At 52.8% G+C, this 15,174-nt stretch overlaps 8 protein-coding genes across 8 annotated transcripts; 3 read left to right on the forward strand and 5 right to left on the reverse strand.

Moving 5' to 3' along the window:
• Positions 1-314: 314 nt before the first annotated feature.
• On the forward strand, positions 315-2,165 carry BO87DRAFT_372410 (aspartate aminotransferase; the record flags this gene model as incomplete). Its single annotated transcript, XM_025622276.1, has 3 exons — positions 315-1,037; positions 1,123-1,254; positions 1,317-2,165. Coding segments are annotated over exons 1-3 (1,308 nt in total), but the record flags the coding sequence as incomplete, so codon positions are not given.
• Positions 2,166-2,445: 280 nt separating this feature from the next.
• On the reverse strand, positions 2,446-3,716 carry BO87DRAFT_349167 (putative SNARE protein (Ufe1); the record flags this gene model as incomplete). The annotated part of the gene is made up of 3 exons (XM_025621013.1): positions 3,567-3,716; positions 2,769-3,496; positions 2,446-2,686 (listed from the first exon to the last, which is right to left on the reverse strand). The coding sequence occupies exons 1-3, from the start codon at positions 3,687-3,689 to the stop codon at positions 2,446-2,448; spliced, it is 1,092 nt and encodes a 363-aa protein (XP_025484725.1). The 5' UTR covers positions 3,690-3,716.
• Positions 3,717-3,890: 174 nt separating this feature from the next.
• On the reverse strand, positions 3,891-5,658 carry BO87DRAFT_421402 (putative PB1 domain protein; the record flags this gene model as incomplete). The annotated part of the gene is made up of 5 exons (XM_025627053.1): positions 3,891-3,920; positions 3,973-5,022; positions 5,068-5,403; positions 5,448-5,597; positions 5,644-5,658. The coding sequence occupies 5 exons, from the start codon at positions 5,656-5,658 to the stop codon at positions 3,891-3,893; spliced, it is 1,581 nt and encodes a 526-aa protein (XP_025484726.1).
• A 108-nt stretch (positions 5,659-5,766) lies between these two features.
• BO87DRAFT_392899 (uncharacterized protein) lies at positions 5,767-6,816 on the forward strand (the record flags this gene model as incomplete). The annotated part of the gene is made up of 6 exons (XM_025625029.1): positions 5,767-5,799; positions 5,992-6,101; positions 6,184-6,188; positions 6,229-6,357; positions 6,477-6,523; positions 6,766-6,816. The coding sequence occupies 6 exons, from the start codon at positions 5,767-5,769 to the stop codon at positions 6,814-6,816; spliced, it is 375 nt and encodes a 124-aa protein (XP_025484727.1).
• A 1,122-nt stretch (positions 6,817-7,938) lies between these two features.
• Positions 7,939-8,608, reverse strand: BO87DRAFT_372413 (copper chaperone CCS1). The gene has a single exon (XM_025622277.1). The coding sequence runs from the start codon at positions 8,597-8,599 to the stop codon at positions 7,991-7,993; it is 609 nt and encodes a 202-aa protein (XP_025484728.1). The 5' UTR covers positions 8,600-8,608; the 3' UTR covers positions 7,939-7,990.
• Positions 8,609-8,913: 305 nt separating this feature from the next.
• Positions 8,914-10,785, forward strand: BO87DRAFT_438384 (kinase-like protein; the record flags this gene model as incomplete). The annotated part of the gene is made up of 3 exons (XM_025627889.1): positions 8,914-9,763; positions 9,824-10,238; positions 10,333-10,785. The coding sequence occupies exons 1-3, from the start codon at positions 9,228-9,230 to the stop codon at positions 10,783-10,785; spliced, it is 1,404 nt and encodes a 467-aa protein (XP_025484729.1). The 5' UTR covers positions 8,914-9,227.
• A 212-nt stretch (positions 10,786-10,997) lies between these two features.
• On the reverse strand, positions 10,998-12,419 carry BO87DRAFT_297352 (uncharacterized protein; the record flags this gene model as incomplete). Its single annotated transcript, XM_025619019.1, has 1 exon — positions 10,998-12,419. The coding sequence occupies one exon, from the start codon at positions 12,417-12,419 to the stop codon at positions 10,998-11,000; it is 1,422 nt and encodes a 473-aa protein (XP_025484730.1).
• Positions 12,420-13,270: 851 nt separating this feature from the next.
• BO87DRAFT_403176 (kinase domain-containing protein) lies at positions 13,271-15,074 on the reverse strand. The gene is made up of 3 exons (XM_025625753.1): positions 14,592-15,074; positions 14,164-14,528; positions 13,271-14,110 (listed from the first exon to the last, which is right to left on the reverse strand). The coding sequence occupies exons 1-3, from the start codon at positions 14,720-14,722 to the stop codon at positions 13,440-13,442; spliced, it is 1,167 nt and encodes a 388-aa protein (XP_025484731.1). The 5' UTR covers positions 14,723-15,074; the 3' UTR covers positions 13,271-13,439.
• Positions 15,075-15,174: the final 100 nt, after the last annotated feature.

Consider the following 15,174-nt stretch of genomic DNA (forward strand, 5'->3'; position numbering starts at 1 on the left):
GGGATATGATGGTGGATGGAATTACTCAAGTGGGAAGTATTATACTATTACTGACTGTCTTGGTACTATCGAGTAGAGGATAACGAAGAAGATAAATCGGAGAGATGAGGGATATTTGTATGCTTTCCTTACTAGTACCTTCATACTTCGTTTGTAGAAAACATAAGGGGATCTGTCATATGATGATGTCAGGCCAGCTCGGGCAATTCTGTCCGCCAAACATCTAATCCTTGCTCATGTCGATAACTGCAGTATAGCTGGAATGTATCTTCAAGGATAGACTAAATAGATAGTATACAGATAGAGGTCAAGATAAATGCTTCAAATATCTAGTTCTTCTGCGGTCATGTGAATGCGTCGTCATCATTATCATCTGCTCAACTCATTATTCGGGCCAGCAACTGCCACATCCTCGGCTCATTCTCCAACCCTCAACCTTTATCTCGGTCTCAAGATCAAGAACATTCCCAGACTACTATATGTACTCCGTACTCCCTCCTCCGAACCTATCCCCGATCGTGTCCATTTCTACTCCGTCCCGTCCCTTCCCTTTTCTTTTTTTTTGCCTTGTCCTGCATCTGCCCAGCTCCGGTGTATCCATCGGGATTTATCTGTTTCGGTCAAGTTCACTTTATTGGCGCCGGTGAACGCAAGCAGCAGTGATTGAGGGAATCAGGTGGTGTGACCTCTTCTTGACCTGACAATACATCATGTCGCCCCTTTCCTCTTCTTCCTCTTCTCCATCTTCTTCTTTTTCCCTTACTTCTTCATCCTCTCCATCCTCTCCATCCTCTTCCTCCACTGCTACCTCTACTTCTACCGCTCGCTCCCGTCTTGCTTCTCTCTCCTCGCACATCATGGGCTCTACCACCCCCTCCGTCTTTTCCACCGCCGTCGTGCCCGCCGCGCCAGAAGATGCTCTCTTCGGTCTGGCTCAGGCTTTTCGCCAGGATTCCTCCGACAAGAAGGTTGATCTAGTCATTGGCGCGTACCGCGACAACAATGCCAAACCCTGGATCCTGCCCGTCGTCAAGAAGGTACTTTCGCTACCCCTCAATTCCCCATCTGCACATCATTATCTCCCTCCATCCCCGCAGCATCTCAACTAACCAACTCCGACAGGCCGACGAGCTCGTTCGCAATGACCCCGCCCTCAATCACGAATACCTCCCCATCAAAGGTCTCGCCGACTACACCACTGCCGCCCAGAAGTTGATGATTGGCGCAGACAGCCCTGCCATTCGCGAGAACCGCGTAAGCATCCCCCCCCCCCCCCCCCATCCCTTCTATGATTCTATCCATCTAACATCTCCTAGGTATGCACCTTCCAGACCATCTCCGGCACCGGTGCCGTGCACCTGGGCGCTCTCTTCCTCTCCAAATTCCACCCCTCCAACCCTAAGCCCACCGTCTACCTCTCCAACCCAACGTGGGCCAACCACAACCAAATCTTCACCAACGTCAACCTCTCCCTCGCCAACTACCCCTACTTCGACCCGCAAACCAAGGGCCTCAACTTCTCTGGCATGCTCTCCGCCCTTCGCGACGCTCCCAGCGGCTCCATCATCCTCCTGCACGTCTGTGCCCACAACCCCACCGGCGTCGACCTGACCCAAGACCAATGGAAGGACGTCGCCGTCGTCATGCGCGAGCGCAACCACTTCCCCTTCTTCGACTGCGCCTACCAGGGTTTCGCCTCGGGTGACCTCGCCCGCGACTCCTGGGCTGTGCGCTACTTCGTCGAGCAGGGCTTCGAGCTGTGCGTCGCGCAATCTTTCGCCAAGAACTTTGGTCTGTATGGTCAGCGCACGGGCGCCTTCCATTTCGTCTCCGCCCCGGGTGCCGAGGCCACCCAGGCGAATGCGCATATCGCGTCGCAGCTCGCCATTCTGCAGCGCAGTGAGATCAGTAATCCGCCAGCGTACGGTGCGCGCATTGCCAGCCGGGTGTTGAACGATGAGGGTCTGTTCCAGGAGTGGGAGGAGGATCTGAAGACGATGAGTGGTCGCATTGCGGAGATGCGCAAGGGATTGAGGGAGCGCCTGGAGAAGAAGGGCACGCCGGGCACTTGGAACCACATTACGGATCAGATTGGCATGTTCAGTTTCACCGGGTTGACTGAGACGCAAGTGAAGGTGTTGAAGGAGAAGTGGCATGTCTATATGGTATTCCCCCTCTTCCTATCCCCTCGATATCACCATGTGGGCATATACTAACGACGTGACAGACCAAGAACGGCCGTATCTCCATGGCAGGCCTAAACACACATAACCTGGACTACTTTGCCGAGGCAGTGGACAGCGTAGTGCGGGAGACTTCATAATATACCACAGGTAGTACATGATGATGGATATGGAATGGATATATGTAAGGTACAGCTAGACTGGTAGACAACCCCAACACAAAATATAAACAACACAACTTGAACAATAAATTAAATAATATCTAAAAAACCAAATCCCAAACAACCAACCACGTACACAACCCCACGGTGCCCCAAAACACCGCCTGCGCCGTACTCCGTCTCTCCGTCGCCCGCTTCAACTCCTTATTCCCTTGACCGATATTCGCCTCGGTATTACTCGCATCCGTCACCAGCTGCGAGATATATTCCTCCTGGGTAGATAAATGCGACACGAGAGTTTGCTGGAGAGAGGATATCTCGAGGAGGGATTTTTCTGCGTTCCTACACACATACCCCACATTCAATCATTAGCCATACCCCAACAGATAAATCAATAGAGAGAAAGGATAAGGGTATATCATACTGAACCTTCCCCACCACATCCTCAAAATACCTCACCAGGGAATCATTCTCCTCCTCAAACAGTTGCAATTGCTCCGGTGTTAACTGTTTCTCGATCTCTTTTACCTCCTTCTCATCCATCTTCACCACACCAGTTCCAGTAGTATTATCCCCCCTCCACTCCCCATCCACCCTTCCCCACCCAACACCACCACCCCCAACCGAAGAAGAAGACGAAGTATTCTTATAAAGCACACTCCTCTCCCTCTCCCTCACCCTCTCAATCCTCTTCTCGACCATATCCCTCTGCTCATTAACCACACTCCCCAGCTTCTTATTAAGATAGAATAGCACGCTTTCCCTCACCCCCTTCAACACTTTTTCCTTCTCCTCCTCAACAATCTGCTCTGCTTCTTTGCCCTCATTGCCATCCCCAGGGGAAGTAAGAGTGGCTCCGCTAGCCCAACGGGCAAATACTCCCTTCCCGAAGCGTTGGGTAATGCTTCGCGAGACTGTCTCCTGGCGGAGATTCTCTGCTGCGCTGAGGGTGGTTATTGATGTGGAGAGGTTGGATAATAAGGATGAGGTGGTGGTGGTTATGGTGTCGCGGGCGGAGTCGTCTAGTATTTCATTCGGTTTGTTTTGGGTGGTGCTGGTGGTGCTGGTGGTGGTTGGTTTTGTGTTGTTTAGGGAGAGGTACGAGGGGCGGATGGTTTGGAGGTAGGATAGTAGGGATGTTATGTGGGAGTTCTATTCCATTTCGTAGGTATTAGTATGTGGTGGATGGGATATTGAGAAGAGGGTGAATGGGAGGGTATACAATTCGGTAGGCTTCTTTGAGGAATTCGTCGGCGATTTCGGTCGTCATGTACCCTGTGGAGAGTTTCGAGGTCGGCGATTTGCTGTGCACCAGCTGGGTGAATGTGGGGGTGAGGTCGGTCATTGTGCTGTGTTGATATATACACTTCGGGGTTGTGGTTTGTTGGTGCGAGCTGGCTTGTATCTACATAGCTACGTACTACGTAGAGGTGTAATCACGTGATGTATGCTTACGTGTTTATGCATTGTCATAATTCATATCATCCATACCAGCCATACAACCATACCATATCAACCAAACTCCAGGGTATACGCTAATGCAATCCTAAATCACGCCTCGCTCCTCAACCCATATCTGTTATAGTTAGCACGATCCCTTCTCTCTTTGCAGTCAAGTGGGTGTATACCTCCATCTTCCCCATCTCGCTCCCCTCTCGCCGTGCCACCTCGCGCGACCCCGCCATCAACAAGTCTAGATCCTCCTGGTCTACCATCGTAATCATATCGCCATCGTCTTGCATGCGGATTCGCAGCAGTGTGCGGAACCCAAATTTGTCCCGGATCCGACTCTCAAACTCCCTAAACTCAATCGTCGGCTCCATCATGATGTACCGTGTATCTTCTCGCGAGTGCGCCTTCACTCGGAACTTGCGCACCTCCGGCCGTCGTGACGTCCCCCGCCGCGATCCCCGGTTCGGAGACGCCTGCGGCCGCGTTCCCATGATCTCAAACTCACCGTCCGGTCCGTTGTCCTCGTATGCATCACTGGCATACTCTTCTTGCTCGTCAATATACCGCTCTTGTTGACGGCGCCAGGTGGCGCCCGCTGGCATCGATCGGGTGCCCGAATACGACTCCTCCGAGCTCACCGTAGGGGCAAACCCCGTATCACTCATGCCTCGTCGATGGCCATGGGTCTCGCCCGGCCCTCGTGGCCCTGGCCCTGTCCCCGGCCCCGGCCCCGGTCGACCCGGACCTGCCCGCGACTCGGACGCCGTGCGCGTCGTGCCGATCCGCGGCTTCTCGACCAGCGTTTCTGTACTGTGGCCCGCCGTCAGGTCGAGCCGGGGTGGCCGCGCTGCTCGGATGGACCCCGGTCGACTGTTCATCGCGAGACTACCTGTGGAGCTGTTGGTACTCGCCTTGTCTGCGTCCGGCGGGGGAGTAGGAGGGAAGAGATTACGGTTCAGAGGCGGCTCCGATTGCTGACGGCTCCGACTCTGCAGGTTTTTATGCACCAGGTGTGACGTGGCAAACGGCAGCGTCTCTGGCTTTCGGTGGTCCAGCATGGACATGGTCCGCTTGAGCTCCTCGCTGGCTGCGGACGGCATGCTGCTGCGCTCGGATGCGGCAATCAGCCGGGACTTGCCCAGGTAGTCTTTTGCCTTGAGGTTCTTGACCTTGGCCTCGTTGGGTCGGTACACCACCCCCACCGGGATCGAAAAGACCGTGTAGCCCTGTTCCGTCAGTACCATCACTCTCACAAGAGGAAGCTGACCTACCGCCGCTTGCTCACGAATAGCATCGTCGATCACGTCGTGGTCGGGCGTGACTTTTTCTTTTGATGCATATTGTAGATCTTGCATGCCAGGTCCCATTTGCTGCAGGTAGATATAGCACAGGCCCCGATTGAACAACACCTCACAGGAGAAGAGCCGGAACTTCAAGCCCAACTGCTCATAGTCAATGGAGGTGTTGCCCCGGAGGTAGAGCAGCGTGTCATTGAAATTAGCCAATGCCTCCTCAAAGTCCCCCAGAAGAAAGTTGGACACTCCCTCTTGGAAGTAGGCAATAGCCAGATACTGGTCCAGGCCGACAGCCCGCTGGTAGCACTCAACCTGCTCTCGTCAGTAATGACCAGAGAGTTAATCAGGGAACCTACCGCTCTTTCATGCTCACCTAACGTGGCATAGATGACCCCGCAGTTGAAGAGGATCTTGGAGGTCTCTGCAATCGCACCAAAGACCCTAAGAGCTTCATCATATTCTTGATTATCGTAGTGGTCAAGGGCCTGCACCCAGGTTTCGATTTCCTAGTCACATTAGCATCATCCTAAACCCTAAGGCTGGCATAAGTACCTGCTTCAAGGACATGGTCAAGTTGTCCGTAGCACGGCCACTGGCCTAGTTGACTTGGGCGAGGCGAGACGCCGCAGCAACTAGCGAGTGTATATGTATGCGACTGGCTATGGCCAAGACGCAATGGCTGGGTCCTGGCCACGCTGGAGCAGGGATGTGACGAGGGGCAGCGAGTCCACTGGGACGATGCCGTAAAGGGGATCCAATCGAGGGTAAGCCGGTTGGGGTCGGCACGCGGCAGTCGGTGTGGCTGCTAGTCGAGAGAGCGATAACCAGCGTGAAGGAGTGATAGACCATGCGCACTATCCAAGCGTCGAAAGCCGAGAGTTGGATCGGATATATAATTAGATCACGGATCCAGCGACCCAGCCGCTAAGAGGGACCGGAGACCAGCCAAGACGCAAGGAGGGCCGTTGGCTGGATGTGATGAGTGATGGGATGAGGGGAGCACGGGCAATGTGAGGTGATTCGAGGGAAGGATTGACAGAGATTCGTAAAAACGGGTCTGTTCTTGAGTTTGCAGATAGGGTTGTGGATTAGGGAATGTGGGTTGTGGTGTGTTGCCCTGAGATAATTGAATTCCAGCGGGACGGGAGAGAAAGAGGTACGGATCGCGATGGAAGAAGTCAAATCCACATGTAAATGCCAAAAAGGAAGAAACAGGGAAGGGGGTGGGATTAGCGTGCAGAGACGATGCAGCCGACAGGGGAGCTAGTTAGTTTAGCAGCAGCAGCAGCAGCAGTAAGAGTAGTAGGTGTAAATGGTGACCGTCATGCCGGTCAAGATGGAGAAGACCAGGGAGGGGTGAGCAGCAGTAAATTAATGACACTTAGGCATGGCATCGGGCATGGATGGGGAGGGAGAGAGAGAGAGGAGAGAAGTATAAGCTTGTCTGGTCAGTCGGTGTAGCCAAGAGGAATACTCTTAGACTCTTACAGCGTATCTACTGAGTCGACTAGTAGAGTAGAATGATTGGTGATGAAAAGAAACAGGAACTGTCACAACTGCCCCGTTCGTAACGCCCGAGGGGGAAACTGGCGGATGAATGGCTGATAGCAAGCCACCCCCGGTCAGTGCTCAGGGTGCCAATCCGGTGTGCGCGATGATCATTGGCTCCTGCAGGGGGTTGGCACTTCATCACAGTGCAGCCAAGATCCATCTCTTCCCCCTTGATTGGCTGCTGGTCGGGGTTCTCTTCCAGTTGACGCCCGTACCTTACAGTACTCACATACATACATACACACTCTTTTTCTGTCTTTTACTTTCGGAGATACAAGATAAAATTCGATACCATTTAATTTACACCAGATTACTTCGATACTACCTCACTATCTCGTTACTACTCCTTGCCACCAGCCATGGATAGATGAAGACTGGATGTTGGGCTGAAATGGGTCAATGGCCCGTTCCGCAACCCATGCCGAGTGGGGAATGTGGGCAATCTCCGATGTCACTGAAGAATTCAATCAAATCAATCAATCACCCTACAAGATATAGTATGATACATACCATTAGAGGACCTCCGGGACAGGAGGGAAAAGAAAATAACCAGGACAAATCAGAATTCATCACACAGTCTGCTTCAAAATCCGCATCACGTTGTCCCAATCCTTCTTTTTTTTCCACTCTCTCAGGGGATGATTAACTTTTGGGTGTCCCCGCCACGGCGCTTGCAGGAAATGGCCGAACTCCCCTTCGGTACCGATTTCCTGCCTGGGGTCCCTCTCCGACCCTCGCTGATGGTTTCCTCGCGGTTGGTGCAATAATCACCAGCATTAATCACTATCCACTAAGCAACTAACTAACCATCCCATTTGATTTCTCTCCCCCCCCCCCCGCCTTCATCAACCCCTCGACGACCGTTGTGACTAGACTACGACTAGTCCTGTAGACGCTGCTGGCTGACCTATCTTTAGCTGCGAGCCACCGTAGTCCCCTCGACTAGTCGCTCTGTCGTGCAGCTCTCCTGCATACTCGTCGGTCACCTGAGTCTGGGGTGTCTACTATTGGATCCCTCGTCCATCTCTATCCCCATCCACCATCACCACCACCACCAACCACTACAAACACTAACTACCGGTGATGCAATGGGTACCCTGGTCCGGTCTCTATTTCTGGAAACCTTCGCCCACGCGTTTCTATCTAAAAGTTCGGCAATGCGCTAGAATATCGTCACTCATGCTTGCTCGTATTCCTTATCTCAGGGCTGATCGATCATCGATCGTGGGTATCCTATCCCTAGTACTATGCACACTTTAACCACTGACCGCACTGCTTGCTATACATAGACACACCCGCCAGTCTAGCTTCCTCCAACCACATCCTCATTTCCCTCTCTTCTTCCCCTTTAGGCCATTCCCTGGGCCACCTGCTCCTGCCGCTCCTGCCACACATTCTTACCGGAGCAGGAACACACCATCTTGTCGTTATCCCACACCCCCGCGCTTCGAGCGATCACTCCCACTAGAGTGTCAGGGTCTTCCTGTCGAAAGGGCCCCTCCTGGCTCTTCGACACTACCATACTGCGCCCAATCATCTCCCACACCGCTACCGGGCGATCCAAAAATACATTGCCCCGGCCCTTGTCGTTCACCTCAACCGATCCAAAAATGCCGCGGGGTTCCTTGACTGGCTCCGAACCCAGCACTTTAGCCTTGACGGCCTCCCAAATGCCGCCGGTGGATCCAGCACCCTGCGAGATATCCCCTGTGTCGCGTACCGTGGCATAATACTTGCCGGGAGCAAGGCCGTTGATTGTCAGGTCGACCAGGGTCATGTTGGAGGAGACCTGGACCATGCGTGCCAGACCACGAATCTTGTTGGAGACGCTATTCGAGTGGGTTTCCAAGATACACACCGCGGAACCTGCAATGGTGCCATCAGCCTCGGTGTACTGCCTGGAGTAGGCAGGTGATAGACATACTGTTGGAGGTGCCACTGCCTCGTAGAATGGCATCCCGTCCCGTAGCTTGGATAGCGGAGACAATCGAGCTGGGTGGTGCCGTCCCCTCGATGAAGACTAGCTGGTCCTTAAGGTTTGCCTCGACCTTGTTGATGCCTGACCGGTCAGCTCGCGCACAGGGTTGCAATGCGGATGCGCCTACCCTCCAACTTCTTCAGCGATGCGGACACATCCTTGACGCAGCCCTCGCAGGTCATCGGGACCGCAAAGGTAGTCTAAGCGATTAGTTAGGCATTCCCCTCACGAGATGCATCGTCAACCCTGGCAAGAGCCCACCTGAAACGGTTCAATCATCTTGTCTGGATAGAAAGTACTACAACACCAATGCGCATGTGAGTGTCACCGTAGAAGAATGAGGGAAAAAAGAAACGGTGGATTCTCATGGAATGCCCCTCGAATGTAGTTGATGCGGGACGAGGCGGGGACGCTTTGAAATCAACCCAATCGGGCTTAGTCACTCTGTTCTCGCCGATAGCGTCATCCGACCAATCAAGCATCACTTTCTCGCCGCAATTCCGTCCGCGTCCAGCTTGTCTACAGCTGCTGCTTTGCATCCGGCACTCTCTCCACAATCCCATCCATCCATTGTCATTCGCTCCCCGCCAATCCAGGCCATCGCAGCATGTCCTCCAAATCCAGATGGGCCACCGACGACGACCCCGAAACGGAGGCCATCCTGGCCCAGCGCAAGCGCGAAAAGGAAGAAAAGCGACGCGCCAAAGCCGAGAAACAGCGCCAGCTGGACGAGCAAGCCAAGCTCCAAGCCCAACAAGCTGATACAGATAGCAGCGCACCACCCACCAAGCGTCGCCGACTCTCAAACGACCACATCCCAGACCAACAACAAACAACATCCAATACCACCACTACCAACAATGAACCCAACATCCTCACCTTCCCAGTCCAAGAATGGGGACCCTGTCGAAACGTCACCAACTTCGAACGCCTCAACCACATCGAAGAAGGCTCCTACGGCTTCGTCAGCCGCGCCAAAGACATAACCACGGGCGAAGTAGTAGCCCTGAAGAAACTCAAAATGGACAACTCCCCAGACGGCTTCCCAGTAACAGGACTCCGCGAGATCCAAACCCTCCTCGAAGCCCGACACCAAAACATAGTCTACCTACGAGAAGTAGTAACAGGCACGAAACTAGACGAGTATACCTCCCTCCACCCTTCATCCATCCCATCACACGCAATCCTAACCAAAATCCACAGAATCTACCTAGTAATGGACTTCCACGAACACGACCTCAAAACCCTACTCGACGAAATGCCCGAACCCTTCCTCCCCAGCGAAATCAAAACCCTCCTCCTCCAACTCCTCTCGGGCCTCAACTTCCTCCACGACCAATGGATCATGCACCGCGACCTCAAAACCTCCAACCTCCTCCTCAACAATCGCGGCGAGCTCAAAATCGCCGACTTCGGCATGGCCCGCTACTATGGCGATCCGCCCCCGAAACTCACCCAGCTCGTCGTGACCCTCTGGTACCGGGCCCCGGAACTCCTCCTGGGGGCAGAGAAATACGGCACCGAGATCGATATGTGGAGTGTGGGTTGTATCATGGGGGAATTGTTGACCAAGGAACCGCTATTGCAGGGGAAGAATGAGGTCGAGCAGGTTTCGAAGGTGAGCCTAACCCCTCCTCCCCCCCTCCAATCCTCTTTCCAAAACCCATTACTCTGTTAAGGTTCACGTTGACTGATAAATGATTGTGGTATAGATATTCGCCCTCACCGGCCCGCCCACACCCCAGATCTGGCCTGAGTTCAGATCACTACCGAACGCCAAGTCACTACGGCTGCCGCCTACTGCATCTATTACTACGGCGGGTGGAAACCCGCCTTTACTGCCTCGGACCAAGTTCCCGTTTTTGACGAACGCTGGGCTACATCTGCTCTCGTCGTTGCTGGCGTTGAATCCCGGGGTGCGGATGTCGACGAAGGAGTGTTTGGCGCATCGCTATTTCAAGGAGGATCCTCGGCCGAAGCCGAAGGAGATGTTCCCGACGTTTCCGTCCAAGGCGGGTATGGAGAAGCGCAGACGGAGGGAGACTCCCGAGGCACCGAAGCGGGGGCAGGAGGCTCCGAAGCTGGACTTTGCGAGTGTGTTTGGGGGTCAGAGCGGTGGGGAGACGGGGGAACAGGGGGCTGGGTTTACGCTACGGCTGGGCTAGTATGGAGCCTGGTATAATGTCTTATAATGTGCATATAGAACCTCGTGTAATTCAGGTTTTGGAGCGAGATGTCTCGATATCCAAAATACCTGGATGTATCACTAAAATACACTTCCAAACTGAACAGCAAGGTGTGATAAGGAACGTCACAGGTTAGGTAAGATGTAAAGTGAAATGAAGGCGGCGTCGACATCACTCACGTCAGCATGGGCTCACGAAAAGTAGTGTCTGTCGATAGCCGGGTATGTCATAAGGTACTCATCTGAATCACTGGTGTTATACTCGCGTCGGAACGGCCGTGTGCCACGTACCTGGACGGGCGTGCGCGGACCAATGATCTCGGGGATATCATGCACTCTGGCCGACGAGTTGCGGTCGAGCCCTGGCCCACTGTACAAGCAGCCATCACCGCTGAAGCTGCGCTCCGCTTTGGTGGCGTTGTTCCCTCTATCCGGACGGAGGTCGTTGGATTTGTCCACTAGAAAGTACTCGTCTCGCAATGCTAGCAGCGACGCCAGATCGTCCTGAGACGATTGGCTGCGCAAGACCGACGCATCGGTACTATGTTCACTCAGACGATCCTCTGCTCTAGCCGGGATTAAGGGCATATTCTCTGTCGAATCAATGCAGCGGACAATGCGATTACCGGCGCCTTCCTGCAGCTGTCCAGAAGTAACGCGCATATCAATCGTAATGCGAGGTATTTCACCACCATGATTCGACGGTTCGGAAATTTCAGCTGATGGCGCTGCTGGGGAGCAGCTGTTGGTCGAATCCACTGCCCTCGGTGAGTGACTGGCTGAATGTCTAGCATTTTCGCAAGCTTCGTATATCACGTCCTGTTCTCCATCATGACTTTCACCCAGCTCTAGCCGTTGGCACAGCTCCAAAGACTCTATAGCCAGCTCAGCATCTATGGGTTGTGAGTTGAAGACGTAGGGTGCCATGTTGGCGCTCGTGCCAACAGGTCTGGCGCTGCTTGTGTCGACGATTGGCACCGAAAGATTGCTGGGTCTGCTCGCGCTGGCCGCACCATCCCTGTCACTATCGACTGTTCCAGACGGCAACAGTGGCTCAGAAGCGCCACTGTTGGAAGGAACAGGAACTGCGATGCACAGACCCTCGGTCTCGCTGCCTGCTGCTTGCGAAAAGTACGACTCGTTAGGATTGCGGGAGGATGAGCTCGGAATCATAGGCTGAGGATTGTCTCCTCCGATAGCATCTGTAGACGCCACATTATGAGACACCGTTCCCCTATCTTTATTGCTCGACGTTGACCGAGCATTTGAGAAGGTCGAAGTAAGGAATTCTTCAGTCTCCCGATGAGGCACAACGGTCGACTCTGAGGAAACGGTACCATCTTCCCATACAAATGGCCCCGGCAGACTCCGTAAATACCTGTCCATGTTGCCATCCGGCGGGTAGTTGCAGCTGATGCGCTGTAGGTCAGTACCAAACTCAACATCTTCCTCTGTGCTAGCCTCTGACACAGTCGACGAGTAGAGCGTGCCCTGCTGGTCGGAGGAGCCCTTGGCTGAATCCGTGGATGACCAAAGACTAGGTATATCATCGTTATGGCTTGGACGAGGAATGGGACGTCTGCGAAACCTAGGTCGGAAGGACAAAGAGTGCATTTTCCCCATGGACTTCTTCGGCAGGCTTTGCATCCACTGCTGCCATGATGTAGATGCAAGCGAAGGGTTGTGCCGCGGGTTTTGCGGATCAAAGACGGGGTAGTGGGCGCTTTCTTCGCAAGTGGTGGGAGGAGGTGTTGATGGTCGTCTAGTTCTTCATGCTATCTGTCAGCCTGCAGAATCCACAGGATCATATATTTCGCCTACCTATTCCGGCTCATGGACGGACGAAGAGACGAGAACGACAACGACTGACGACGTCTGCTTCGGCCACTGCTTGAACCCTCGGGATTCATGGCTGTGCTATTCAGGTGCCTGATATTGACTCAGTGAATCAGAAGCTCGGAGCAGAAGTTGCACAGAAAGATACTTTGCGGGGGAATGATCTGGACAGTGGGGTCCCCAGTTGGTAAATAACCAGCAGCAGGCGATGCCAAAGTACATACGAGACGGGCCATGCCGGGGTGCATTTGCAATGTTGGACAAGGCAGGCATTGAATTGAGTGGCTGCTTCTCTGCCTGTATTACCTGCATGGCGCTTTCCTGAAATATCTCGGCTGTGAATGTACAAACAAAGTGTCGGGGATATACTTTGATTGGCTCCTCAACCAAATCCTTACTATTTCTGTTTCATAATTGAGGCTTCTCTTGTATCAGGGTTAAGCTTAAATAAAGAATATTGCAGACTGCCTGAGGCTTCAGGTGGTGCTGGCGAAGCAAGCTTCTTGTTTGGGTCATACTATAAACTAGACTAAGGTGTTTCTTCCTGATAGCTGACAGTTACTAAACAATCAATAGTATCACGGAGCTGTGCTACTGGCACACAGCGTCGTTCATGCCACACCTTCTCCCTACCCTTTTCCTGCGCTAAGTCTACCCCAGAAGATAAGGCTTGTTTTTTAGTATATGCAGAGGCCAAAGCCTACCGCCATCCCCTTGAATTCAGATCCCCAGCATGTTAGGCCTGAGACGCGAGAATAAAGAGCAAAGTCTATCAGGTCACAACTTCATATCACAGCATCAACAACCATACCGAGCCATGAGAGCCTTGAATGAAGGATCGGCCAGAAGCTGCGTCGCAGTCAGACGCTCCTCGGGCGAGTATAGGAATACCTTCTGCATGATGGAGAGCACAAGTTCTCGTTCAGCCAGGTCGGCATCGGGTCGATAGCGCGCAAGCTCTGATGCGAGGGTCTTACTCGTATCGGGCGTCCGATTCTGATCATACCAGGAATCCAGACAATCATCATAGATGTAAGATCCTTTCCATTGCTCTGGTAGTGGGCCCAGACGGGCGGTAATAGTTGTCAGAACTCCGCCTATGTACCCATCATGGAATGGTCGTCCCCCTTGGTAAAGTTCAACAAAGTTGACCATGTAGCTCCACATGTCGCAGGCAAAGCTTGGAGCTTTTCCATGGAGACGCTCCGGGGAGCAGAAACACAGAGGTGGATCGCCGGGTTGAGCCACGGGATCGCCAACCTTCATGGCCAGACTGAAGTCAGCGAGATAGAAATCTTCTGTGCGCAGAGTTTCAGGGACCTGTATGGGCCACACCAACTCTTCAGGCTTCCAGAGCTCGATATCTTGGATGGTTATCTTTAATGGCCAAGTGAGTAGTTCATATTTAGCAGTCCTGCTAAGATTGTGAAGAGGCGCCATCCCCCATAGGCAGTTACTCTCGCTCAGATCTTGACGGAGATTCATCAGATGGCGACGATATGAAATGTGTAGAATGACTTACCGCGGTGCACAATGCCAGCGTTGTGCAAAGCTTCCAATGCCTTTAACAATTGCTTCGCAGCTGACATGTGAGTACTTATAGCTAAGTTTGTCACTGTATAACGGTCAAGACACGGCCCCATCAGAGGAAACACCATAACCCTATGGTGGCCATCGCTTCCCTTTAGTATAAAAGTATCTGAATAGATCACAAGGTGGGATCTGTCCTGCACGCTCCGAACGATTTCATCTTGTATGCGTAGCTCGATGTCTCCGAAGTCGCCCTTACGAAAGACTTTGACAGCGACATCTTTGTTTTCCTGGAGGTCAAGGGCCATCCAGACAGTAGAGAAACCACCAGCACCGAGTTTGTGCTCAATCAGGTATCTTTCATTCAGAATCTCTCCAAGGCAAATTGGATATTAAGCGTTTTGTGTTTCGGGATCATACTTTTCCCAAGGCTCAGCATATTCTTCCACGTCGATCTCTTCATCTGATGTGCTCGCAAAGTCTCCGAAGTCTGTCATGTCATCGTACAAGTCGCCAGTCCTGACTGTCTTTGAAGCTGGTTGCGCCATCATCCAGAGTTGCTTAGGAATATTGTGGGTAAGACAGAAGTATGTGAGCTCTGAGACCCGGCACAGATCAGGCACTATGCCGTCGATGTTAATGGGTTGCACTGCCCATTGTTAGGGATTATCATAGTTATGTAGTCTTTTTAAAAGCAGTAAGAGCTCTGAAAGCATATGAGGGTCACGTCTCCGTTCGTCCCCTTGCAGTGATGCCATCTGAGTGAAGCTAATGAGTGATGCGTGTTGGATGCTACCGGGCCGAGGATTCTAGTATTTTACCAGATGGGGGAGATGTTGGCTCTTTTTCAGTCACTGGAGTATTCACTCTTAAATACACTAGAGACGGGGTTTGGTACTTAACTCACTATACTGCTAGTATTATGCTTATTCAAGTCGAGATGCATACAGAAAGTCAGCGGCGGGCGAGATGACGGGAGCGGAGCTAATGGCGGAGCTCGAAT

The sequence above is a fragment of the Aspergillus neoniger genome (assembly GCF_003184625.1).
Source record: "Aspergillus neoniger CBS 115656 unplaced genomic scaffold BO87scaffold_2, whole genome shotgun sequence".
Classification (NCBI taxonomy): domain Eukaryota; kingdom Fungi; phylum Ascomycota; class Eurotiomycetes; order Eurotiales; family Aspergillaceae; genus Aspergillus; species Aspergillus neoniger.